The sequence below is a fragment of the Meles meles genome, chromosome 19 (assembly GCF_922984935.1).
Source record: "Meles meles chromosome 19, mMelMel3.1 paternal haplotype, whole genome shotgun sequence".
In the NCBI taxonomy this organism is placed as follows: domain Eukaryota; kingdom Metazoa; phylum Chordata; class Mammalia; order Carnivora; family Mustelidae; genus Meles; species Meles meles.
Window position 1 is genome coordinate 51430969 of NC_060084.1, and position 25488 is coordinate 51456456.

General features: G+C 55.0%; 3 protein-coding genes across 4 annotated transcripts; 2 read left to right on the top strand and 1 right to left on the bottom strand.

The window, feature by feature from the left end:
• The first annotated feature begins 348 nt into the window (after positions 1 to 348).
• BAX (BCL2 associated X, apoptosis regulator) lies at positions 349 to 4165 on the top strand. Of its 2 annotated transcripts, XM_045989030.1 has the most exons (6): positions 349 to 454; positions 1029 to 1080; positions 1171 to 1317; positions 1655 to 1790; positions 3485 to 3589; positions 3987 to 4165. In XM_045989030.1, exons 1-6 carry the CDS (start codon positions 421 to 423, stop codon positions 4089 to 4091), a joined length of 579 nt encoding a protein of 192 aa, XP_045844986.1. In that variant the 5' UTR covers positions 349 to 420; the 3' UTR covers positions 4092 to 4165. The 2 variants fall into 2 exon arrangements, with proteins under 2 accessions (XP_045844986.1, XP_045844987.1); XM_045989031.1 differs by lacking the exon at positions 1029 to 1080 and having other exon boundaries at positions 360 to 454; positions 3987 to 4164.
• Positions 4166 to 6918: 2753 nt separating this feature from the next.
• On the top strand, positions 6919 to 8362 carry FTL (ferritin light chain). The gene is made up of 4 exons (XM_045989032.1): positions 6919 to 7245; positions 7398 to 7544; positions 7821 to 7946; positions 8060 to 8362. Exons 1-4 carry the CDS (start codon positions 7144 to 7146, stop codon positions 8210 to 8212), a joined length of 528 nt encoding a protein of 175 aa, XP_045844988.1. The 5' UTR covers positions 6919 to 7143; the 3' UTR covers positions 8213 to 8362.
• Positions 8363 to 9668: 1306 nt separating this feature from the next.
• Positions 9669 to 25294, bottom strand: GYS1 (glycogen synthase 1). Its single transcript, XM_045988484.1, has 17 exons — positions 24998 to 25294; positions 23369 to 23550; positions 21148 to 21339; positions 20241 to 20426; positions 19878 to 20022; positions 18887 to 19004; positions 18487 to 18607; positions 18101 to 18207; positions 16689 to 16748; positions 16519 to 16597; positions 14344 to 14457; positions 13955 to 14081; positions 12299 to 12394; positions 12029 to 12192; positions 11610 to 11690; positions 11136 to 11455; positions 9669 to 11056 (listed from the first exon to the last, which is right to left on the bottom strand). Exons 1-17 carry the CDS (start codon positions 25113 to 25115, stop codon positions 11053 to 11055), a joined length of 2214 nt encoding a protein of 737 aa, XP_045844440.1. The 5' UTR covers positions 25116 to 25294; the 3' UTR covers positions 9669 to 11052.
• Between the last annotated feature and the right edge of the window lie 194 nt (positions 25295 to 25488).

Here is a 25488-nt window from a genome sequence, read left to right on the forward strand (position 1 = left end):
ACATTCCTTTTGTTTTCACAAAAACAACTCACAATCAGAGGATGATAATTTTGGCCTCCGGTGTTCCTTCTGTTCTGGCGAGGGCTCAAATCCCACCTGAAACTTCCAAAAATACTGCACAGAGGAATGAATGAAAGTTCACAGCTGCCTTGGAACAGGTGGCCGGTAGAAGAGCGCCACGCCGGTTCCTACAGGGAAGTGCGGATTCCACGGTCACGTGATCGGGGCCGAAGCTCCCCAGCAGGTGAGGCAGGTGCCCTCACGTGACCGGACGGGACTGCGGGGCGATAGCGCGCGGCCGCCATTTTGCGGGGCGATCACGTGAGGGCGCACGCTCAGCGGGGCGGTCACGTGACCAGGGGCGTGCTGCGGCCGCCCGGGCGGACCCGGCGAGAGGCGGCGGCGGCGGGAGCGGCGGTGATGGACGGGTCCGGGGAGCAACCCAGAGGCGGGGGTGAGGCGGGAGGCAGACGGGCGGGAGGAGGGCGAGCCCCCTCGCCGGCTGGCCCCACGATCCCTCCTGCCGGTCTGGGGCCGTGCGATCTCCAAGCACTCCGGGGCAGAAACTCCCGGATCGGGCGCTGCCAGCTTCCAACCCCCTCCCTTCCCGGGGGTTCCCGGCTCTCTGGCCTCTGTGCCCCGATTCCTTCCTGCCTGGTGCTCTCGGACTCCCGAGAAGCTGGAGACCCCAGAATCCAAGCCCCCGGGGCAGGCCCGGGCCTGTCGCCGGCACCACTTCCTGGTGGGAGGGGCGGGTCTCTCCTCTGCCCCCTCAGGCCAGGGGTCTGGATGCATGAAGCGTTCCCTCAGCCGCCTCCGCCGGAAGAACGTAGGATACAGGCCTAGGCTCCCTGCCTTTTTCTCCATCAGGGACTCAGTTGTCCGGGCCCCTAACTACTGTGTCTACTAGGAACCCAGGAGTGCAGGACCTCCTAGTATTGTCCTCCCTCAGAGATCATGAGCTACCTAGTCCCTGGATCCCCTAGAATCCAACAGTCCAGGCACCTCTTCCCTCCTTTCTCCTCTAGGGCCCACCAGCTCTGAGCAGATCATGAAGACAGGGGCCCTTTTGCTTCAGGGGTGAGTTTGAGGTGTGATTATTGCTGAGCGGTTTTGAGGAGTGATGCCCCATTCTGATTTTGCACCCCCCAAACTCCATTCCCACTCTAGTTTCATCCAAGATCGAGCAGGGCGAATGGGGGGAGAGACACCCGAGCTGGCCCTCGAGCAGGCGCCCCAGGATGCATCCACCAAGAAGCTGAGCGAGTGTCTCAAGCGCATCGGAGATGAACTGGACAGTAACATGGAGTTACAGAGGTGTGGCCCTGGGGGCTCCAGGAGTCCAGCCACTGGTCCCCTTCTCCCTCAGAACCCTGGAGTCCTGGCTCTCAGGCCCCCCTTCTCCTAGGAGCCTGGAGTTCAGACCTGCAGCCTCCTATTCTCTCAGACCCAGGGGTCCAGCCCCCCTCCCTCCTTTAGAATATTGAAACCCTCCCTCAGTCATTTACCCCACATTCCTAAGTGTCCATCTCGTTCCTTTCCCCCATGTTGGCTCCTCCTTTTTCACATCAGCTTGGCTTGAGCCTCAGTTTCCTTGTCTTTGGTACGAGGTGGATCTTTTCTCCCCAGCTCTGGCTTTCCTCTTTCCCTGCAGGATGATCGCAGCTGTGGACACAGACTCCCCCCGCGAGGTCTTTTTCCGAGTGGCAGCTGACATGTTTTCTGATGGCAACTTCAACTGGGGTCGGGTCGTTGCCCTCTTCTACTTTGCCAGCAAACTGGTGCTCAAGGTGGGCGGCTGCAGGGCATGAGCCCAGGGAAGCTCCACTCAGACCTAGAAGGACCTGGGGGTTCTGAGGGCAACAAGCCCTGGGAAGCCCATTTATCTAACAGGGAATGGAGAGAGCTATGGGCTGGTTGTTTGCAACTTCATTTATTCATGGAGCAAACATTTCTTGGGCCTACTATGTGCCTGACCTGTACTCGGCACCCGAGATGCAGTGCCAAACAGAACAGGCTAGGTCCCTGCTCTCTTGGAGCTCACATTGTCCAATGGGGACTGAGAGAAGTAAACGAGGATGATGTAATGCAAAGTGGTTGGAATGTTCTAAGAGCGAGTGACATTAAAGCCAAAGTTGTGGTGATCTAAGAAGATCGGGGTTGGGGGCGGCATCCTGGGGCCACAGCAAGTTCAAAGGCCATGAGGCAGGCCAAGGGGCTGATGCATTGAGGGAAGACTTTAAGGGGTCTTGTGAGGGCCCCCACAGTCGATGTTAAAGATGTTAACTTTGCTGTGACTGGCTGGTTTTGAAACAGGAGAGTGAGGTGACCTGATTTGTAAATTTCAAGAATTGTTCTAGTAAGCAAAATGGTGATTGTACAGTCTCGGCTGTAGGCATATGGCTGGTCACTGTGAAATCCTTTTAACTTTAAGATATATCTGGAGCGGAAGCCCAACAATTTTGGGGGGCCGTTGTGGGTAGAAGAGAATATGGGGCAAAGGCTGGAAAGCTGTGAGGGGGGCACCTGTAGTAATCCTGGTTGATGACTGACCTGGTGTCCACTGGTAGCAGTGGAGGTGGGGAGTAGATTTCTTAATGTGTTTGCCGGATTGAACTGGTGGGGCTTGAATATTGGAGGTGAGGGGGAGAGGGGTCAAAATGTTGATGGAGCTGTGTAAGGTATTGGGGACAATAGGGAGGAAGCAACCAGATACATAAAGGGTGGGAAGGGGGAAGTTCAGGGCGCTGGAAAGTCATCAGCAGGGGGGTATGTCTGGACCTACCTAGTTTGAAGGTCAGGAAAGCTCTCTCTGGAGAAGTGACACTAGACCTAACATGAGAGCTTTGAGGGAGGAGTAAAAATTTGCTTGGTTGAAGCCTATTTAGGTAGAAGTATCAGCATGTGCAAAGGTCCTGAGGCAGGGAAGAGTTGGTGGGAATGAAGATATGAAAGAAGGTAAATGACACACAGAAAAGAAGTGGAAGGGCGCCTGGGTGGCTCAGTGGGTTAAGCCGCTGCCTTCGGCTCAGGTCATGATCTCAGGGTCCTGGGATCGAGTCCCGCGTCGGGCTCTCTGCTCGGCAGGGAGCCTGCTTCCCTCTCTCTCTCTCTCTGCCTGCCTCTCTATCTACTTGTGATCTCTCTCTCTGTCAAATAAATAAATAATAAAAATCTTAAAAAAAAAAGAAAAGAAAAGAAGTGGAAAATTGGAATGCAGTCAAGTCAGAGCCTTCATACAGGGCCTTGTGGGCTGAGAGAGGCCTTTTGGTCTTTACTGCCTGGGGAGCCACAGAAGGTATGTGAGCAGGGCAGTTGGTAACAAGATCCAGTTGACAATTCACGAGGCTCATTCTGAGTAGGGGTGGAAGTAGACTGCAGCAGGGTACGAGGGGAGGCAGAGGTGAGAAAGGAGGCTTGGGGCCACTGTCCCCAGACAGTGGGGACAAGGCTCAGTCCCTAAGGCCCACTCTACTTCCTGTAGGCCCTGTGTACCAAGGTGCCCGAGCTGATCAGGACCATCATGGGCTGGACACTGGACTTCCTTCGAGAGCGACTGCTGGGCTGGATCCAGGACCAGGGTGGTTGGGTGAGGCCCCCTAACCCCCTCCCCCACTCCTCTAAGACCCCTAGGTCTTCCCAAGCCCACTAGTGTTGCTCTGACTCTGGGTCATCAAATGGGGTCTGTAATGCCTTTCCTCACAGGTCTGATATCCACTGACCTGTTGGTGATCCCTGACCTCCCTGTGACCTCTGACCTCTCAGTGATCTCTGACCTCACTAGCACCTTCTGTCCTTCTTGGTGCCTCCACCTCCTGTGGAGTCTCTCAAGTTTTTTGATGACCCTTTGACCCCATTATCCATTCATCTTAGGCTTCTGCCCCCACTCATGCCCTCTGACCACCTCCCTCCCTGATTCCTCTTGTGCTGGCCCAAGGGATGCCCCTTGGTCCAGCTGCTGAAGTGACTGATGTCCCTGTCCACAGGACGGCCTCCTCTCCTACTTTGGGACACCCACGTGGCAGACAGTGACCATCTTTGTGGCTGGAGTGCTCACTGCGTCACTCACCATCTGGAAAAAGATGGGCTGAGGCCACCAGCTGCCTTGGACTGTGTCTTTTCTGCATAAATTATGGCATTTTTCCGGGAGGGGTGGGATTGGGGGTCATGGGCATTTTTCTTACTTTTGTAATTATTGGGGTGGGGGGGCACGGGAGGAGTGGTCTGGGGGGGCAATAAACCTCTTTCAGGCCACACTTTGGAGTCTGAATCACTGTCCTAGGAGACCTTATGTGCTGACAAACCTTTATCGAAGGAGCCTGGTGCCCTCTGGGTTAGTGATGAGTTAGTCTCGGTTCTGCCCTCCAGGAGCGTGGGGTCCTGAGGGAACTGAAAATCACTTGTGTGGAAGCCTGCGGTGTTGTGTTGGAGGCAGCAGTGGGCAAGGCCAAGCCAGGCAGTGGAGCCTGGGGCTTTAGGAATAAAGAGAACAGAACAGGCCCTGGAGAACTAGGGCTTGGAAGCTTCTGCCATATGGGACGGGAGGAAGTTGCACTTACTGAGGTGGAGAATTGGGGCAGCGGGCGGATGAGAGGCCTTGGGAGGAAGACTTACTGGACCAGGGCTCTAGAGCCCTGTGGAGAAGCTAACTGGTCAGAATGCTGGAATCGGGTTCTGAGAGAGAGGACAAAGCCTGCACCTGTGCTGTGTGGTCCAAGGGGACAGACTGGACACGAGCTGGACACCGGCTGCGTGGGGAGAGGCTGGCCCAGTACCTGAGTGGGGCCCTCCAGGAGAGCTGGCCCTTGTAAAGACACTGGAAAGCTGCCTTGTAGATTAGAGGGGGAAAAGGATATCAGAGATAAAGATCACTTGGTCATAGGGTCTGTTGTACCTTCTCTCTGGGTCTCTTCTCCCATCTCTTGGTCTTTCCTCTGTCTCTCTGGGCCTCTTGTTTTCCCCCCTCCAATGATCTGCCCCTCACCCCACCCTCAAGAGCTCAGTCCTTCAGATCATCTTTGTCTCCCCACTTCTCTCCCTCCACCTGTGAGCGCTTCTGAAGCCAGCTCACGGCAGGTGGGGCCCCGCTGGAGGCTAAAGGTCTTTACAGTGAGGTATGAAATTTGGTGAATGAGTAACTCAGGCCCCATTGTGACTGTGTGCCTGGGGCAACTGCCCCTCCCCCGGAGACTCTCCCCAGAGACACCAAGTCAGGGGAGAGCTGTAGGATGAGACAGCCATGAGGGGAGACTAAGTCAACTGGCCATAAAGAGGGGACACTATGACCATAGGCAGGAGCCCAGGAAAAACATCAAGGCAACTAAAAAGACTGTAAGATTCGGAAACCAAGCACACTCGCCTCTTGGGAGAGTGGGCCAGACCTGGTTCCCACCCTGGCCTAGTTCTCAGGGTCCCAGCCACTTTGCAGTCTGCCGCCGAGATGAGGTCAGTCAGTGGCCCCACCCCGCCTCTGCCCGAGACCCTTCCTGCTGAGTTCAGCATGACTCAGCACTGCTGCTTCCCTGGCCACTGGCCCAGGCACCCCTTGAGGACCCCAGATAACAGCCTGGTCCAGTAACCCCTAGGTCAGGAAACACCCCCTCTGCCTAGGCTGTTTGGGGTCCCCACCACCACCTGCGAAGCAGGCCTCAGGGGCTTCAGCTCCCCTGCCCAACCCCTTAGGGCACTGAAAACAGGGTCAAGTTCCTGTCTTCGTCTCCTTTCCCCCCCCCCTCTAGGACATGGGAGTTTCTTGAGGGCAGGGTCCTGGTTTGAGCCAGCTTTGCTTCGTAGACACCAGCCCACAAGTGATAGACTTAAAAAAATGTACACTAGTTAGCGACGCATCCCATCTACAGGCCCCTAGACCTTGTTTCCCCAGGACCCAGGGCTTCTCTTTGAGACCTTCGAGAAGCATGTGTTAGGCAAGACAGAGACTGTTTCAGAGCCAAAGAGAATTCCAAGTCTCTGGCTGCCCTCAGCATAGTCTCCAGGAAAAGTAACCTCAGAGAGACCCTAAAACTTGAGTGTCATTTCACCCTACACGTGGCAGCTTCCAGAAAAACAACAGGCCCCTGAAATAGCCCCAGGGTATTCCAAATGGCCCAATCTTTCAAAGGCTCCAAAGACCTCCTACCACTTAGAAAAGCCCCTAGGAGGCTTCCAAAAATATCCCTGTCCCCTATGGGGGGGTGGGGGGCAGGAGGACCCCAAGGCTCTAGAGCAGTCCTTTTAATCTTGAAGATCATTTCATGAGTCTAAAGACACACACCACTACCACCCCTCTCCCAGGGGGAAGATTCCAGAAAATAAGGACTTCATCGTGAATTCTAGTGCTACAGAAATTCCCAATCTTTGAGTGAACCACAGGGCTCCAGGTCCCCCCTTTCAATCCATCCATCAGATCCCCAAGATTGCAGAAATATCTCACCGCACCGCCTTCCAAACTTCTTAATGATCCGGGGACCCCTTATCTTCCAGAGCAAACCCCAGTCATCTGGAGGTCTCCGCACCTCTGAGAAACTTCCAGGGCGCCAGAAAGGTCCATGCACTAAGAGACAACCCCAGAATCCAACCTACTTTCCTGAGACACCCCCAAGACCCCAAAGTCATTATTTTCCAGGGTTCCCAGTGTCCCCATTAACCTTTCACCTACCAGGGAGATCCCCACAATCCCCTGATGTCCCAGAATCAGCCCAGGACCCTTGCACCCCGCAACCCACCCCCACCTCCGCTTTCACAACAGCCTCGCGCTACTGGCGCGTGACTTCCCCACTTCTGGGCGGGGGGTCTGGGATTGCTATCAGCTCAGATTGGTCAATAGGGGTCCTAAGCCCCGCCTCCCAGCACCGCGGATTGGCCGATCGCTTTCCCTGAACGCCCCACCTCCGAGGGCCCGCGCGCTATAAAAGAAGCCGCCTTGGCCACGGCCTCTCGCAGTGCGCCCGGCGGTCCTGCGGATCTGTCTCTTGCTTCAACAGTGTTTGGACGGAACAGACCCAGGGACGCCCCTGCAACCAGCCAACGACCACCCTCCAACCTCTTTTCCAGTCGCAACTTTGGGAGCCATCTTCTTGGCCAACCGCTGCCTCCGGGACCAGCCCACAGCCAATTTCGGGCTTACCTCCTGATCTTCAATCAACCATGAGCTCCCAGATTCGTCAGAATTATTCCACCGAGGTGGAGGCCGCCGTCAACCGTCTGGTCAACATGCATCTGCGGGCCTCCTACACCTACCTCTCTCTGGTGAGGGTCTCCAGGACGCCCCCAGTCTAAGTTCCCCCCAAGTGCGCACGCGCTGGGCCGCCTTTGTCCCGTAGGGTAGTCGGAGGGCGGAGTCCGGGCTTCTGGCCGGCCTTTCTTCCCGCTAACCGTTTTTCGCGCCTCCCTTCCTGCAGGGCTTCTATTTCGACCGTGACGATGTGGCTCTGGAAGGTGTGGGGCACTTTTTCCGCGAGTTGGCTGAGGAGAAGCGCGAGGGCGCCGAGCGTCTCTTGAAGATGCAAAACCAGCGCGGCGGCCGCGCCCTCTTCCAGGACGTCCAGGTAAATAGTGTGCGGGCAGCGGACTACATGCTCCAGCAGGCCTTGCGCGCGCAGAGCGCCTTGATTGTAGCCCTACGGGCCCCGCGTGGGCTTCTGGACTATTGTGTTCACTCTTGTGCGGCGCAAAATGGAGGCGCGCGCCCTTCCCCGAAGACACCGCAACGGGGTCTCCTGAGACGGGTGGTTGGTTGTAGGAGCCTGGAGGTGATAGATGCAAGCTCTTAGACGCTTTAGCGGGCGATGTAGCTAGTCCTGAGTGCTCTGCTCTCTCTACAGAAGCCGTCCCAAGATGAGTGGGGGAAAACTCTGGACGCCATGGAAGCTGCCCTGGTTCTGGAGAAGAGCCTAAACCAGGCCCTTCTGGATCTGCACGCCCTGGGTTCTGCTCGCACAGACCCCCATGTAAGTATCCCCTTCATCCGCATTTAATTGGGCACATTTCCCTTTGAGCTGCATTTCCCCGTCTGTCACACTGTCGATGGATAAGTGGCACTGTGGTCTCTCCTGTCGCTCAGCTCTGTGACTTCCTGGAGAACCACTTCCTGGATGAGGAGGTGAAACTCATCAAGAAGATGGGCGACCACCTGACGAACCTCCGCAGGCTGGCCGGCCCCCAGGCTGGGCTGGGCGAGTATCTCTTCGAGAGGCTCACCCTGAAGCACGACTAGGAGCTCCAGAGACCAGCAGCATCCTTTGAGGAGGCCTCGCTGACATCCGTGCCTCAGCCTCTCCCTGCAGCCAGAGGCAGCTTTGTAACCGCCCTGGAGCCCTCTCCCAAGCCCTGGACCAAATGGAAACAATAAAGCTTTTTTGCAGCAGCTGGCGTTTTCGGTTGTGTTGGTATTGCGCTTGTGTGTGTGGTATGGGAACTGAGGGGGGGATCCACTTCCACGAGGCTTACAGCTGGACTACCCTGGCAGGGAGACACGTGTTGGCCCCGCAGACGATCTCGGGGGTTCTCTAAACCTTTAATCTTAATTTAGGACTCGGGTGGGGTGGAGTAGCAGACTCCGTGCTGGGCCAGGCTGTTCATCTGCCCCTCCTCCTACAGGGCAGAGACAAAACTCCCAAGGAGAGTCCAGTAGGACCTAGCTTGGTGGCTGAAAGCAGGCGCTGTTGGAAATAAACTGTAACCAGAAACGGGCTCTGATGAGTAACTTTGCCAAGCAGGAGCGCGTGATGAGAGATGCTGAGCTAGGGGTTTGGGGCACAACACAGAAACGGGATGTGAAACTTGGGAACTAGGTTCTCGGAACGGGAACTGAAGGGTTAGCAGGCAGCTACTGGGTCCAAGCTATGAAACTGAACTTTGACCTGCCCTCTCTCTGGTTTTGGTCAAAGAATCTAGGAGGAAGTGGTTCCCGGACACCCAGCACCTGCTGTTGTCACCACACTTTGGTGGCCACTCAGGGTTCTGGAGGGGAGGTGTGTCCATCATTAACAGTTAATGGGGATGGTCACACATGCAAATCCAGTTTTCTATTCCGCTGAAACATGATTGGTTTGGGGACGCACTCTTCGTTTAGACCAGAACTGAAAAGAAGAGACGCCTGGGTGGCTCAGTTGTTAAGCATCTGCCTTCGGCTCAGGTCATGGTCTCAGGCTCCTGGGCTCCAGCCCTGCATCAGGCTGAGGTCTTCTCCCTCTCCCACTTGGCCCTGCTTTTGTTCCCTCTCTTGCTGTGTCTCTGTCAAAATCTTTTTTTAAAAAAGAGAAAACAGAGTTTTCCTGGAAAATAGCTATTCAGGAGACGGTAGGGCTAAAGTCCAGAGGCCAGTGTCCTCAAAACATGTTCTAAACTAGTGTTGTCCAATAGAACTTTTCGCAATGATGAAAATATTCCAGGGGTGCGTGAGTGGCTCAGCCAGTTAAGCTTCTGCCCACTGCTCAGGTCATGATCCCGAGATCCGGGCCCTGTCCCCGCTGCTGGCTCCCTGCTCAACAGGGAGTCCTTCTCCCTCTGCCCTCCCTCCTCATGCCCTCTCTCAAATAAAATCTTAAGAAAATATTCTGTATTTGCAGCTGTTCAGTTGTGTACCTGTAAGCTTCATGTGGCTACAAAGTGGCTATTGGTCGTTGGCCTGTGTCTAGAGCTACTGAGGAATCTGGTTCATTTAAATTTAAATAACCACACGCAGCTTGTGGCCAAGGTTTTGTTTTGTTTTCTGGTGACACAGCCCCTTCCTGCCAAAGAGCCTGAGCCCACTTTTTTGCCCGCTTGCAAGTCCCAACTAAACAAGGGTGCCTTCCCTTGAAATAAAACTAGAATCAAGAACGGAAATCCAAGTCTCTCCAAGATGAGGTATCAGGAACTCGGGGGTAGGCAGAAGAGGGGGAGAATACCGGAGGTAAAGAGGTAGAGGAGCCAAATGGAGGGATGGCCAGGAGCGAGGCCCAGCAAGCCCTCACAGTGGACCAAACCTGAGATTCTTAAATATAGATGTATTTTTCATCTCTGGACACACATCAATCACACCCCTTCTCCCCTCCCCCTCCCAACTGCAAACCGAGTGATCAGACACAGCACAGCACACACAGAAGGGCCCCTCCCTTTCACCAAAGCTGGGGGCAGGGCACAGTTTAAGGATGGAAGAGCCTCGAGGTAAATATGAAAAGTTCTAGAACCTAGTGGGTTCAGTTCTAGACCAGGGGAAAGGGACCAGGAAGCAGCACAGTGGTAAGGTTCTGGATTCAGCAGCCAGGACCTAGAACCCAGTGGTTTCGTGGTGGGCCTAGGGCTTGGGGCTTGTGGCACGGGAAGACAGTCAGGTCCTCAGCAGGGGGATTCCCTGGAGGGAACAGGAATCTCAACATAGGGAGGAGAGATCAGACTCAGGGAACAAAAGGACGGTCTGGTTCAGAAATGGCCAGAAAAGCATCTAGACCAAGACTGCATATTCTCCAACAGGAATGAGAAGTCAAGTGGTTCTGCACCACCACCACCACCCCCCATTGGCCAAAGGACGGAGAAAAGAGAACAGCAGGGGTGGAAGGGCCCTCCAGGCAGAGCCAAACACCCCAGGAAGGGCCAGATCAGCATAAACAGGGGAGAGCCCTGGTCTGGAGCCTGAGTCCTGGAGTTGAAATGGAGGACCTTCTGCGTTCAGTTAAGTCCCTGAAAGTGCCCCCAGCTTTGGACTTGATTGTCCCATTAGCAGGGAAACCACATGGTTTCCAGAGCCTTCTGGCCCTCGGGCCAGGTCGGAGCGTGGCATGGCCTGTGGGCTATAAAAAGGGCTCTAGGAGCCCCTGCCTGGAAGGCAACAGACCAGGTTCCCTAGAACCTCCCGCACCACTGCAGGGAAATGGCAGGTTCCTGGCCCCTGGCCCCAGGGCAGGTCCGAAGGATTCCAGGGCACAAAGTATGCATTCTGGAACCCAGGAAAGGCACGGTGTTGTGGATTCTGGAGTGTTGGGGATTCCAAGAGCGGAGCTAGAGGGGCTGGAGTGTATGGCAGAGGGGGCAGGGCTATGGACCCCCAGGAGGATTAGGGATCTGGAGTGGGGTTTAGGAACGGCGCCATTCTGCCCTCGTCCACCCTCTGGACGAGGGCTGCAGGATGGGCCGGGAGTGTGGGGCACGGGACTTAGTTGCGCTCCTCGCCCAGGGAGCTGGCAGGGCTGAGGGGCTCGCTGGGAGTGCTGAGCGAGCTGGAGGGCGCCGTGTCCACCGAGCTGCGCTTGCTCCCGCCGGTAGAAGAGGCGCAGGAGGCGCGGCGCGGCCACTCGGGGGCACGGATGTTGCGCCGGTCCTTGGCGGCCTCCTCATCCTCGTCGTAGCGCTCCCCGTCTACATCCGGCAGCCCGTCCCGGGGCTCGTCCTCGTCCTCACTCTGGTGCGGGCTCGAGTGTCGCGACAGTGAGGGCGATGGTGGCACCGAGGCCGGCCGTGGGTAGCGGTAGCCCTGAGCCTGCGTTCCGGGGTGTATGCGCACAAACCCCAGAGTGAGCAGAGGCCCCTACGGTCCTCCCCTCACCCCCCCCCCCCGGCCCTTCCCACTCCAGACGCGCCCCCACCCCAACCCTCTAGCTCCAAGCCCATCAGAGAGATCGGAGTCCACTCACCGCGTCAGCCTCGTGGGGCTCATAGGTGAAGTGTTCTGGAAAGGCCTTGGCCAGCGCCATGTGGCGTGCAGACATATAGTACTTGGGGAGAAGAACGGGACCGGGTGTCAGGGACGGGAGCCAGACCCTGCCCCTGGCAGAGGTAGAAGGGGGCGGCGAACCCCAACCACGCTCCTAATGCTGATGAGCACACCCCGGCGCCTTCCAGAGGGCCCCTACGCGCCAATCATCCATCTTTCTGGCTCCACTCCCTAAACAGATAGTTACCTCTAAAAGCTGGTTAATTTCTTAAAGGGCCAGAGGCTGTTTACAAGTGGAAAGCAGCTGTCGTCCCGCACCAGCCTTGGAGGCTGAGGAATCAGAGACCCCGGGCGGAAAACGGCCGATTCACCAGCAGAGGACGTGGGAGGGAGTCCTACCCGGCCTAGGTATTTCCAGTCCAGAAGGTCTGAGAGGCGCTCCGTGCGGTTTCGCTGGATGATGCGCTGCCGCCGGCTCTGCTGGCAGAAGCTGTAGAGGAAGGAGGTGAGCTGCGAGCAGGAATCATCCAGACTGCGGAACCGCCGGTCCAGAATGTAGATGCCTGTGGAGGCCAGGACGGGGGCTCAGAAATCAGACTAAGGAAACTTTCATTCTTCCAGGGACGCCGCCGCTTCCTCCCCCAGGATCCTCTCTGTCTGGCCACCGACCGTAAGCTGAGGGGTCTGCAATGTGTTCCTCCATGAAGCAGCCGAAGCCGGAGAGGTTGGTGGAGATACTGGGGATGCCCATAACCGTGCATTCAGCTGCAGGAAGGCGTGAGAAGGAAGGGCCACTTAGCTTTTGCCTCTGCAGCCTCTTATATCGCAATAAAACCCCAACAGCGCCCTCTACTGACACCTTGAGCAAATCACTGAGCCCACAAAACCAGGCTGCCCATTAGACTCTCACAGTTTCTCAGAGGGGAAGCTAGGAGGCTCGGAAAAGGGAATTCACTTCTCCCAAGGCTTCAGGATGCCGAAGAATCTAGAGTCAGGCGACAGGATGCTGAATAGTACGGACTCTGTGCCAATGTCTACCATTTTACTTAATCCACACAACCTGGAAGATAGTTTCTTGTGCCAGAGTGTGCTGGTTAATCACAGCTTTAGTCTGTTTGTTTGTTTAAGATTTATATATTTACTTGGGTGGCTGCAGTGGTGAGGGGTAGTGGGAGAGGGAGAAAGAGTCCTACACAGACTCTGCACTAGGTGCAAAGCCTGATGCCAGGCTCGATCTCACAACTCTGAGATCAGGGCCGGAGCTGAAACCAAGTTGGTCACTTAACTGACTCAGCCATCCAGGTGCCCCAGCTTCAGTCTGTTTTGACAGGAGGTAAGAGAAGGGCTCTCATTACTGCCTCGTTTAATACCCTAAAGAAGCCTGAGAAGTGCTTCAAGCAGTTTATTATAATTCAAACGTAAGTGTTCCTAAAAACCCACATAACCTGCACACACAGGATCCAGAGGTAACAGGGCTTATGGGGAAAAACAGGGTTGGGGGCAAGCACACAAAACCTCAGCATCACTGAAACCACGGCAGAAATAAAGCTAGTAAAATCATCATCCTAATTCTCATGCAAGCATGATTTGAGAGATTTGTTAAATTACTCATAAATTAAGAAATACTACAGCAAATGTGATTGTTTCCTTAGCCTGAAAAACATGAAGGTAGCTCAACTGAAAAGTTATGAGGCAGGGTTGAGTTTGGGGCTATACCAGAATGTCCAGAAGTGAGGGAGAACTGCAAATAAGGTCTAAGTTCAAGACCGTGTCTCTAGGGGCTCCTGGGTGGCTCAGTGGGTTAAAGCCTCTGCCTTCGGCTCAGGTCATGATCCCAGGGTCCTGGGATCAAGCCCCGCATCGGGCTCTCTGCTCGACGGAGCGCCTGCTTCCTCCTCTCTCTCTCTCTCTGCCTGCCTCTCTGCCCACTTGGGATCTCTGTCTGTCAAATAAATAAATAAATAATCTTAAAAAAAAAAAAAAAAAGACTGTGTCTCTAAATGGAGCCAACCCCTACCTCAAGGCAGAAGGTGAAGCTGACCGGCCCTGGGGACATCTCAGGGAGAGCCCTGACCACATTCCATGGGTGAACTATGCATTCAGCTGTTGCTATCCGGGGGGCCAAACGTCAGCCAATGTGGGGAAATCACGTGTGACCTCTAATTACATACCACATGAGCTACTGTGTCCCCAAAACACATTCTGTAGCCCAAGAGACTATTACCATTGTCCCTGTTTTGCAAAGGAGAGCTTGGGGCACAGAACGGGCAAGTAAGTATCTCCATGCCTGATGGGACCAGAAGCCCACCACCATGCCGCACTCACCCGGCGTGTAACCCCAAGGCTCATAGTAGGAGGGGAAGACCCCAAGATGGCAGCCACGGACAAATTCCTCGTAATCCACGGGGAGCAGGGGGCTTGTGGAGGAGAGGAACTCTGGGTGGAAAATCACCTACCAGCGAGAAAAGAAGAGCTCAGCCCAAGCGCCTTATCTGGCTGCTCCCTGGGACCCTGGAGTGGCCCAGAGAGAGTGAAAAACTTGTCTAAAGTCACACAAGTCAGTGGGACGACAAAGCTCTGAATCTGCTTAAAGAGCTAAGGTCCCTTCTGAATACAGCAGTCCTCGGACAAACTAGGGGAAAAGGGGGATGGGAGGCCCAGGCTCCCCCTACCCCACCCCACCATGCTTAACCCAATCTGACCGTTGCCCTTACCTTGACCCTGTCCGCACTACTATTGAAGAGCCCGATTCGGCGGATGGTGGTCAGGATAGGGTCCGAGGAGTCGTCCAGCATGTTGTGGGTGCACACGGGGGGGAAAGACTGCCGCTGCAGGGGCCACAAGTGGGATAGGGGTCAGAGAAGGCACGGGGGCTCCCGAGTTCCCTACGAGCCATGCTGAACTGGGGAGACCACAGTTCCCGCCAGGCTGTGGGAACCATAAGGCCAAGAAATGAGGAGTTGTAGATTTCCTACTTGGCTCTATCTGTAAAGGTCCGCTTTTCCCTTTAATCACCATGAGCTGGAAAGAAACTACAACTCCCAGCTGCCTTTGAGGCGAAGCCAGCGTTCACACGCCTCACGGACTATGGGAGTTGTAGCTACTCTGTCCTGTACTCTTTGCTCTGTCTTCAAAGAAACCCAAAGGCACTAAAACTCCCCTCCCTTGATCAATGGGGCAGAGACTTTGCCACTATGGTAGCAAGCTCCAGGGGCTGCTGGAAGTTGCAGGGGTTGTTTTGGTTTTGTTTTGAGAGAGAAAGAGAGAGAGCTTGTGTCTCTCAAGCAGGCTCCATGCCCACCCCAGAGCCGGACGCAGGGCTCGATCTCACAACCCTGAGATCCTGACCTGAGCCGGAATCAGGACACTAAACTGACTGAGGCATTCTGGTGCCCTTCATTGTAGTTCTCTTGTGAAAATCTGGCTCACTTTCTCTCCAAGTTCCCTTTACTCTCTATCCTGTACTTCCCTCCATCCCCACTCCCGAGGACCAGAGAAACCACAATTCCCAAGAGTCACTGGGAGAGGCCAGGGCGAGGAACTTCCATGGGGTGCTGGGACAGATAGTTATGGGTCTCTCTTCCATCTCATGAAATGTCCTACTCACCTTCAGTTGGCCTCCAGGGGCTGTAAGAAACTACAACTCCCAGCAGCCCCATGGCGGATACATCCTCAGGGAGGCCAACTGCCTTAAGACTATTGGAAACTGTAGTCTGGCCAAGAGCACATCACACTGTATTTGCACAGCTTGGCTTATCTAGGTTTCCATTCCCCAGGAAATGGTTCACCAACCCTGAGCTCAGGTACCAAAGATTCTTGACTCCAGAGATGAAAAGAACTCTACCTCCCCAAAGCCTCTGGGGCTAGGGAAAACTCCGTGAAGGGACTGCTGGGAGTTGTAGTTCTCATTCTGTTCCTAGCACATTCTACTACTGTTTCCCATCTGCCTAATTGCATTAACCTCAGGAAAAACCAACAACTCCGGGGAACGTCTGGGGACAAGGACACAGCCAGTGGGATGAGAAAGGCAGCGGGTGCTGAGAGCTTTCAGTGTTCTTCCGGTAATGACAAGCATTTTAGCGGACCATCCGGCTCTAATGAGTATGCCGCTGGAGTGCCCAAGACCCGGGGACAGCAGGAATTGTAGTTCTTCTGTGGCTGGGTTGGCTTGTCCTTTCACCCCAGGGACTCAAAGAAAGCAAAACTCAAAAAAAAAGAAAACAGGGGTGCCTGGGTGGTTCAGTGGGTTAAAGCCTCTGCCTTTGGCTCAGATCATGATCCCAGGATCCAGCCCCGCATCAGGCTCTCTGCTCCGCAAGGAGCCTGCTTCCTCCTCTCTCTCTGCCTAGTTGTGATTTCTCTCTGTCAAATAAATAAAATCTTAAAACAAAACAAAATACAAAACAAAATATAAAAAAGGAGAGAGCGAGAGAAAGAAAGGAAGGAAGGAAAGAAGGAAGGAAGGAAGGAAGGAAGGAGGGAAGAGGGGCATCTGGGTGGCTCAGGTCATGATCTCAGGGTCCTAGGATCAAGCCCCGCATCAGGCTCTCTGCTCAACATGGAGCCTGCTTCCCCCTCTCTCTCTGTCTGCCTCTCTGCCTACTTGTGATCTCTCTCTCTGTGCCAAATAAATAAAATCTTGAAAGAAAGAAAGAACGAAAGGAAAGAAAGAAAAGAGGGAAGGAAGGAAGGAAGGAAGGAAGAAAGAAAGAAAGAAAGAAAGAAAGAAAATTTCAACTCCCAGCAGAACTGTAGCAGAATAAGCCTTGGGAAAACAGGTTGCCCTCAGGAAAGTGAAGGCGTACCAGTTAGCTCCCACCTTCGGTGGACCTGGGAATGGATTTCCCCAATAGGGCTGCCAGCTCTGGGTTGAGGGGTCCCAACCATACCTGAGTGGCAAAGATGGCTCTCTTCATCATGGTGAAGTCCTCCTTGTCCAGCATCTTGTTCATGTCTGGGAGGCTCCCCCTGCAAGGTGAGCAGCATATGCGTCTGGGAGTCAGGGCTGAGGAGGGCAGCGAGAGCCCAGAAGATGCAGGGCAGGGGGTGGGGCACTCACACCAGCAAGGATTCATAAAGCTTCCTTCCGAACTTCTCTTTCACGGTGTTGGCGGTATCCCTGGAAGGAGCAAAGCCACAGCGTCACATGCACACACATCAGCTGCTGTATGTTGTTAGGTCCCTGGGGCGGCTGGAAAACCGAGGTCAGAGCAGAGAGGTCCTGGGATTTCTGAGCTGGAGGATGGGGGGCTGGGAAATGGGCCCTGGATGGCTTGAATCCCTTGTGCCTTGCATCAGCTGTGTGGCCAGGGACAGGTGGCCTTCCCTCTCTGACTTTAGTGACTCAGACGGGGATAAAAATAGAACCAACCTCATAGGTTTGCAGTGAAAACTTGATGAACTCATGACAAAAAGTGCACAGTGCCTGGCACACGGTGAGCCTTCCAGAAATGTCAGCTATTTTTAGGACTTGCACTAGTCCTGGCGGTGGTAATGCTAAGCCCCATTTTGTAAAGTGGGAAAATTATGTTCTGAGAGAGGAAACCTGAGGTACACGAGGGAAGCTAGCAATTAGTGACAGCTTACAGCCTCATCAACATTCCTCAGCTCATAATCCTCTTATAGCTCAGGCCTCATTTCCTACCCCATCTCCCTACAGCACACTGCTCCAGCGCCACCAGTCTCCTTGTGGTTTCTCAAACACACCACAGGGCCTTTGCATCTGCCGTTCCTCTGCCTGAAATGCTATTCCCCAAACACACGCAGGGCTCCCTCCCTCATTTCCTATTGGTCTCTACCCAATGGCACTTTGTCAGTGTGGCCTGTCCTGACAACTCCGTGTCCTGTCTCATATTCCAGTCCTGCTTTATTTTCTTGCCAGAGTACTTCCTTTTTTTTTTTTTTTTAAACTTCCACTCTTCTTTTTGAAAGATTTTAAGTTATCTCTACACCTCACATAGGGTTTGAACTCACAACCCCAAGATCAAGAGTCACATGCTCTAGTGACTGAGCCAGCCAGGCACCCCAGAGTACTTTCTATAGAACTTTCTAGAATGTGAGCTTGGTGGCGAGGACAGGCATTTGTATCTTTCGTATTCTTCTCTTTCTCATCCAGGCTGTGTCCCCAGGGCCTGGAACAGTGCCTGGTACGTGGTAGGTGTGCAATGAATATCTGATGGCCGATGAATGGGTTTTGCACTTCAGGAAACTGAAACTGAATTATTTGCCTAAAGTCACAAGGCCAGCAAAGGGCAGTGGCACAAGGAAAACCTTGCCAGAGCCCTGGTTGTGTGGTCACACTCATCCTCCCTGAAACTCCTTACTGGTCCTGAACTGGGGGCCTCTCAAGCAAGCGACTTTCCTAGGAACTGGTGAGGTGAGTTGCTCGTGTTCCAAAGAACAAAACTGAGCTTCCTGAAGCACAAAACTGGGAGTGGGAACGGCAGGGCTCCTGGGCCCAGGGCTGCTGACCAGAGCTGCTTGCGCACAGCCTGGCCCTTGAGGGTTTCCACGTTGAAATTGTTGGTCCGAGCCGGCATGATGAAGAAAGCGACCACTGTCTGCTCGCTGCCATTCACCTGGGCAGAGGAAAAGACGTGGGGGTGGGGGAAGGGGGTCAGGGTCACCTGGGAGAAGGCTGAGGCCACCTACCCTTTACCACCCGTCAAGACCACTCTGGCCCCACCATGCCCCTTCCTGTCCAGGTAACTGAAGTTACCATCCCCAAGGGGACTCCGGTCTGCCATCCGGGTCTTGACACTTCCCCTCTATACATGGGTTTCTCCCATCCCCCCACCCAGTTATGTCCTGATTTCCTCGTCCTCTTTCTGTGTCCTCACACACAGCCCGGGCCTTACTCTGAGCAGATAGTTGAGCCGGGCCAAGGCCTCTAGGAAGACGTCGGCCCCCTTGTTAGAGAATTCATAGCGGCCAGCGATAAAGAAATACAAGGTCTTGTCCAAGTTGAAGTCCAAGTGCCTAAAAAAGCCACAAGGCAGGGTGAAGCCAAAGGTGGGGACCCTCTAGCCCTGACCTTAAAACTACAAACCCCAGCAGCTACAGGGGCGAAGAGCAGAGGCATCATGGGGATTCCTGAGAATTGTGGTTCTCCTCTGCTTGGATGGGGGGTCAATCCCTCAATACTCATCCACTATTCTGGAGCTCAGGAGCTCAAGAGGCTGAGCTGCCAGCGGTATGCTCAGGACAGGGGTTCCCAACCCCCTCCTCTCTCAAGACCTAGGTATCTGGTCCACATACCCATAAAAATGGCCCCGCACAAATTCCTGGATCCGAGCCTTGCTCTGAGCATGGAGGTTCTGGAACTCATGCATGGCGGAGAACTTCTTCACGTTCAGCCCATTGGGCGTCACAATATCTGGGGTGAGGGGAGAAGGTCCACGTTTTAGATCTTCATTTATTCATTCTGATCAGCTGGCTGAATGAATAAACAAAGGAAAGACTCCTTTCCCTGAACAATGTCTCCGCTTTAGTAGCTCCTCTGGGAGCTCCTTGGTGACCCAGCTGCCCTGCCACTCGGGATGCCTTCTTGCCCAAAGTTACTTGCATAGGTTCACAAGCACAACTACAAATCCCAGCAGCCCCCTGCAAATGGCTAAGCCCCCACAGAGAAATGATCCACCTCGAGGTCTCTGGGAGTTGTAGTAATTTTGTTGCCCCAAGTCCACCCTGCTCTGAGAATGATTTAAACATCCCCATTCCTGCTTCTCCAGAACATACCTTCAACCTTCAAGCCTTTCTTAGGGTCCCAACCATTTCCTATCCTCATAGAAATTAAAGCATGTCAATGAAAAACTGTAACCTCCACCTGCTCCTGGTGCAAAATTTCAAGAGGCTCAGGAGCTGACTAGCCAAAGGCCTTCTGGGAATTGTAGTTCTCACAATACACCCATTGAGAGTGGGTACCATAACTCAGGAACATTAACTGGTCCCAACAGTGCTCTTCTCAAAATCCAAACCCAGTGAAACTCCCTTCCCTGTCAGAAGACCAATATCTACACTAGCCAATAAAACAACTTTACCATTTTGAAATTCATGTCAAAAGAAACGACACCTCCCCTTAATCTCTAGGGCATTGGGTTAGGCAGCTTCATGTTCGGGTCACCAATTTCGGATCCTCTGGGAGGTGTAGTTCTTTGCTCTCTACAGGTGTAGTTCTTTGCTCTCAACTGGTCCAGGCCTTAGCACAGACCACCTCATTCATGTCTAGGGACCCCAGCCTATACCCTACCTGGTTTCCTCTTGAGTAGGTGCTGAGCCTCGATGGCGGTAATCTGGGACACAGTCGTAAAGACGTGCGCGCAGTGGGCCGCCGCCCGCTCCATGCAGTAGCGGTGATAGATCTGCCTCTCACCTGCTTCCTTGTCCACATTGAACTAGATGGGAAGGGAGGGCAGTCAGGGTGCAAGAACTGGGAAGAAGACTGGAGGTCTAGACTCTGGGGTAGTTGAGGCTGGAAGGTGAACTCCGCCTGGGTCTGAGGGGGGATGGGGCTGAGGACCCGGACTCCAGAAAGGAGTCCCCCTGGACCCCTTGATCCCCCTGGGCCGTCCTGAAACACTCGGAGCCCCCCTGTGCCACAGTCCCGGCTCACGTTCTCCAGGTTGTTGTAGAAGTCCACGGCACCCGCGCACAGGTATCGTCCCAGGAGCGTGGCGTGGGTGGTGAAGATTGTCGCCACAGGCAGCCGCCGGGCCCGGCACAGGCAGAGTCCAATGCCCGCCAACCACTCGTGGAAGTGTGCAACCACATGTGGCTTCTCCTCGTTCTGGGCCAGGAACTATGGGGCAACAGGAATGGGGCCACTGTGTTTCCATATGTGTCGTGTTGGCAACTGACAATCCCCCAAGGTGGACGAGGAGGCAGGGGAGAGCTATCACCACTCCTTCACAGAACGGATGGTCACCCACTGCCATCCCCCTAGAATAAGGAACTGTAAATCCTTGAGACAGGTAGACCAGCTGACCCCATCCCCAAAGGCTGATGGGAGTTTGGGGTAGGGGTTGGTCAACCTTCTAAATCCCAGCAGGGCTGAATTGGAAAGCAGCCCCAAGTCCTGGATGCAATTCCTGGAGACTCTTTATCTCAGTCAAGAGTAGAACTGTACCCAGAATTGGCTAAAGGACTACAACTCCCAGAATGCCCTAGGAGTAACCAGTTCCTAGACTGTTTACACTGGGGCATGAGAAGTGAAGATTCTCGAACCTTTTAAAACCTAAAACGGGGTCAGAACCAGCATTCCTGGTTCTCATATAGGCTGGAGATCCCCCAAAACATCTAGGGTCCCATCTGAGAGCTAAGTCCAGCCCCTATCAGACTAGAGAACTACAACTCCCAGAATTCCCTGGTACAAACCCTCCAGAGGGGCCCAGCGGGGACCCCCTAAAGCTAACAGCTCAAAAAATCCCCCACCCAGCCACCCCCTGGCCAGGGGCTGATGACCATTGTAGTCTGGGGCTAGAGGCGGAAGGAGTGACTTGGGGACAGGAAATGGGACCTACCTCACCCAGGAACCAGGTGGTGAGGAAGCCAAAAAGGACAGCGTCGTTGGCCTCCCGGTCGTACCAGGGCACCCCAATGTTGCAGGTGTCCCAGAGCTCCCCCTTCCAGCGCTCCAGGGCCCAGGCTGAGGCCCCCACATCCAGGAGCACCACCAGGGGGCTCCCCTCGATCAGCCAGCGACCGAAGTACACCTGGGGGTGGAGTGGGGGAGGAGGGTTGGGAGGGGAGGGGGTCAAGGGAAGGCTCAGGGCTGCGGCCAGAGGTCACTCTGGGCTCCGCACCTGCGGCTCTCCCATCCGCAGCTCTTCCACAGTCTATCTGCGGCAGATTTCTAACCCGCTGCCTCATTTCTCTACGTGCTGTTAGTTATTCCCACCATGATCTTTTTCCATCTGTTACACTTACCCTGTTCCTTGGTTAGCTTCTCTAACCACTACCCTGCTCCTATCCACTGCCACCTTTCTCTACCTATAACCGTGCTCTTTACACCTCCTTCCTCTGTGCCTCCACTGCCTTGTTTTTCCACTTTTATTATGTCTCCAAACTGCTGCCTTGTTTCCATGTTTCCTGCCACTTCTCTCTTGCCACCCCTCACATCGCTCTCTCCCGTGATCTTTTCCTTCTGCTGCAAATTCCTTCCACTGGATGCTTCTTTTCCTGTCCTCCCCGCCCTCTTTCCTCCACCCACTGCCTGGCGTCTGAGCCTGTCACCCTAAGTTTGTCACCTGCTGCCTCCTTACTCTGCCCTGAGGTCCGTTTTCGTACTCTGCCAGCCAGCCCTTTCTAACACCAGCTGCCCTCTTTCCTCCCCCAGGGGCGGCATTTTTCTACCCACTGCCCTGTTTCCAAACTATGCCATCACATTTTGTTCTGCCCCTGCCACGCTGCTCAGGTCGGCGACTGCTTTTCCTCCCGAGATGACGGCCTAGGTTCTGGGCCTGCTGCCATGGGCCCTGTGCAGGCCAGCAAGCAGTCAGATACCTCCCCGACCTGGCTTTTCCCAGCCTGGGGAGCCGGACTCTGATGCCCTGCCCCTCCCCCTGCCAGCTGTTGCCTGCCCTTTCGCTGGGGTGGGGGGGCTATTCTTAGGCCCCCAGCACGTGAGGAGCAGCTGCCATGGGGGATGGCTGGGATGTCCTAGGGTTCCTTAGGGACACGGCCCGGCCTGACTGGACTCCAGACCCCACCCCAAGCCAGAGGCTGTGGATGAATGCGGGCACCACTGTACTTCTTCCCTCCCACACCCCAACCTGTCATGAGATTGAGACCGGCTATGTCTTGGGCATCTCTGCAGATGGCGGCCACCTCTCTGTGCTCACCCTTCAGTCCTCATCCGAGACGCTGGGTCAAGATCTCCCCTCCTAGCTTTAATTCCTGGCTCTGCCCTTCTGAATTGGCTGCCCCGCCTCCACCCCCCTGGGTCTGCTCACCTAGCTCTCTTTTCTCTTCGCTAGTACTCCATTTTCTTCTCCCTTCCAAGTCCTTCTCCCTGAAACGTCCAGGGGCTATTTTTTTCCTCTCTCTCCTTATTGTTCTAGCCCCTGGCGCTATCACCACCTTTTGGGAATGCTCAGTCTCTCTCCATCCACCTCTCCACCTCATGGCAAGCTTGGCTGTTTAGAGTAACAACGATCCCCTCGATCACGGTATCTCGTAACACAGAACTAACTGAAGCCAGGAACTGGGCTGAAGACTTTATTAACTACTGCATCCTCCCCAAAACCGTCCAAGGTAGATGCTATTGGCCTGTTTATTAGCCAAGGTCACGGAGGCAGAGGGTGGAGCACGTGACTCCGAACTTCAGGCTCCAAAACCCCTACTCTGGCACTCCTGCCTCACCCCACGCCCACCGGCCCTGGGTTCTATCTAGCCGGTTGTCTACCTTGCTCTTTTTCTCTCTGTGGGTCTGACGATCCTGGCCTCTAGGAACTGTCTCTCGGTCTATCTTGTACCTGCTGTCTGTCTGTCCGTTCACCAATGTCTTATAGCTTGGGGCTCACCGACCCATTTCACAGCATCCTGCATCTGTCTGAGTGTCTGTTAACCTTTCCTCCTCTATGTCTGCCTGAGAAAGTACTGGGTCATCCTGTGTTTCTGTCCAAGCCTCTCTCTCCTCCCACCAGGGGCGATCCTCCCTCCCCGGCCATCCTTTCTCCATCCACGGCGCCTGCCCTAACTCTGGGTACCCACCTCCCTACCCTTAGCCAGGCCATGTCCTACCTTGCAGCCCTTGCTGTTCATGGAGTCCAGTGTCCTCTTCAGGGCCAGGGTTGGGGGGTCAAGCAGCTCCACCTGGGTCCTCACGCCCTGCTCCGTGTAAGGTCCCACCAGGTAGTAGTTGTCACCCCACTCGTCCCCCGTCACCTTCGCCTTCGTCTGCAGCACCGTGTAGATGCCACCCACTGTGGGCCCAAGTGTGTGAGGGCAGGCCCCAGCCGAGGTCCACAGGTCTGGGACCTGGGGTGGGGGCATGGGAGGTTCTGGGGCCCCGGACTTCCTTAGAGGCTTAGAGGGAGGAAGGGACTAGAAGCCCTATTTCTGAGTCAGAGAGGATGCGATAGGAGTTCGAGGGCAGTACTCCCAGGTCGAAGGGAGAATGGGGCTCAGGCTATAGTTCTGAGTCAGACAGGAAAGGGCTAGGGACCCGGGCTCCTGGGTCCTGAGGGAATTAGGGGCTGGAGTCCCAAGGATGACAGGAGTTGACAAGGATTAGCAGGACCCAGGTTCCTGATTTCCCAGCTTACAGGAACTGGGTTTAAATTCTCAAGTCAGGCTCTAGGTCACAGCAGGGGAGACTCTCTTCATGACCCTATTCAGATTCCCACAGTTGCCCAAGAGAAGGCTGAATTGTCATTCTGTGCCCACCAGGGGCTCTGCTGACCTGTCCCCCAGTCTTCTCTCCCCAACTGAGAACACGCATGCAGGGCCCTGCGCCTCCCATGACCACTCCAGACCCAGGAGTCTGGGCTCTTGGGCTCCTTGACTATGGGAGCCTGGGCCCTGATGATACATGGTTCCCAGTTTGAGGGCTGCCTGCCATGGTATAAGGCCAGGTCCCATTCTCTCCCAAGATGCAACAAAGCAAAACCCTAACTCCCTCCAGCCCAGCTGGTTTTCCAAACTCAAAACTTCAGGCCGTTCAGGGCCTAGGACGCAGGAATCTAGGCCCCCGGCCACTCCCATCCCTGAGCCCAGCCCCTGACCAACTTAGGACTTCCTAGCCTTCCCTCATTGCAGTACGCAAGTGTCTGAGGCCCCAGGCTCCTCTACTCTCACACCCTATAGCTCACACCCTCCGCTCCCTTCAGAGCCTAGACATTCAGACCCCAACTCTCTCCCACCCTAAGACCCAAGAATTAGAGTTTGCAGCCCCTCCCATCTTTACTCTCAAGTGCCACCAGGACTCCTGCATCCTATCCTATCTTCCAGTTGGCTCTCTCCCAAATCCGGAGTTATATCCCCAGACTCCTCTCCTCAGGGACGCGGGTCTGAAACCCAGCCACTTACCCGGTTTGCACTAGGAAGTGCCAACCCCCCCCCTCCCCGCCCATCTCCTTCCCTGTTCAGGACCCAGGTCTCTGGTCCTCGGAAATTTCCCTCCAGGACCTAGGAATCTTTCATTTTAGCCCCCTCTTCCCTAGGACCCTTTCATTTTAACAGCGAGGCGGCACATCCCTACCCCGCCAGGGTCCAGAAGACATACCCCGGCCTCTCCCCAAGGACACAGGAGTCATAGGCTCCAGAACCCAAGAGTCGTGCCATGTAGTCTTGTCCTCCTATTACTCAAGAGTTTCGGCCCCCATGCCCGACTGTCCTCCTCGTCCGCGACCCACCGCCTGGCGTGCTCACCCTTGTTGGCCACCTCCCAGGCCACCTCGAAGAGCACTGTGTTCTCCAGGTCGAATTCATCTTCCCAATCTTCCAGTCCTGGCAGGGAGGACATGGACAAAGTGCGACTTAGAGGCATGGCTGACGCGTGAAGGGGGCTCCAGGGGCCACAGGTGGGGGCTCCAGAGGTGTCTGGGGAATGCAAAGGGCAGGGCGCGGGGCCAGGTAGCTAGTGCCCAACGGGAAGCTTGCAACGCCCTCGGCTTCCTATTGCACGACCGCACCCCCGCCCGCGAGCTCACTGCCCTAAGCAGGAGGCGGCCGCAGCGTCACTGAGGCTGGTGGGGGGGCCCCTGCAGTGAAATCTTGCGGCCGAGAGGAGGCGGGGCCCGCCCCCCGACCAGAGCCATTGGCCCGTGCCCGGGGGAGGGGGCTGCCGCGTCTCCTCATTGGTAAACAAGGCAGGGTTTGCTCTGCCCCGCCACCTTAGCGGCCAATGAGAGCTTTGGGGG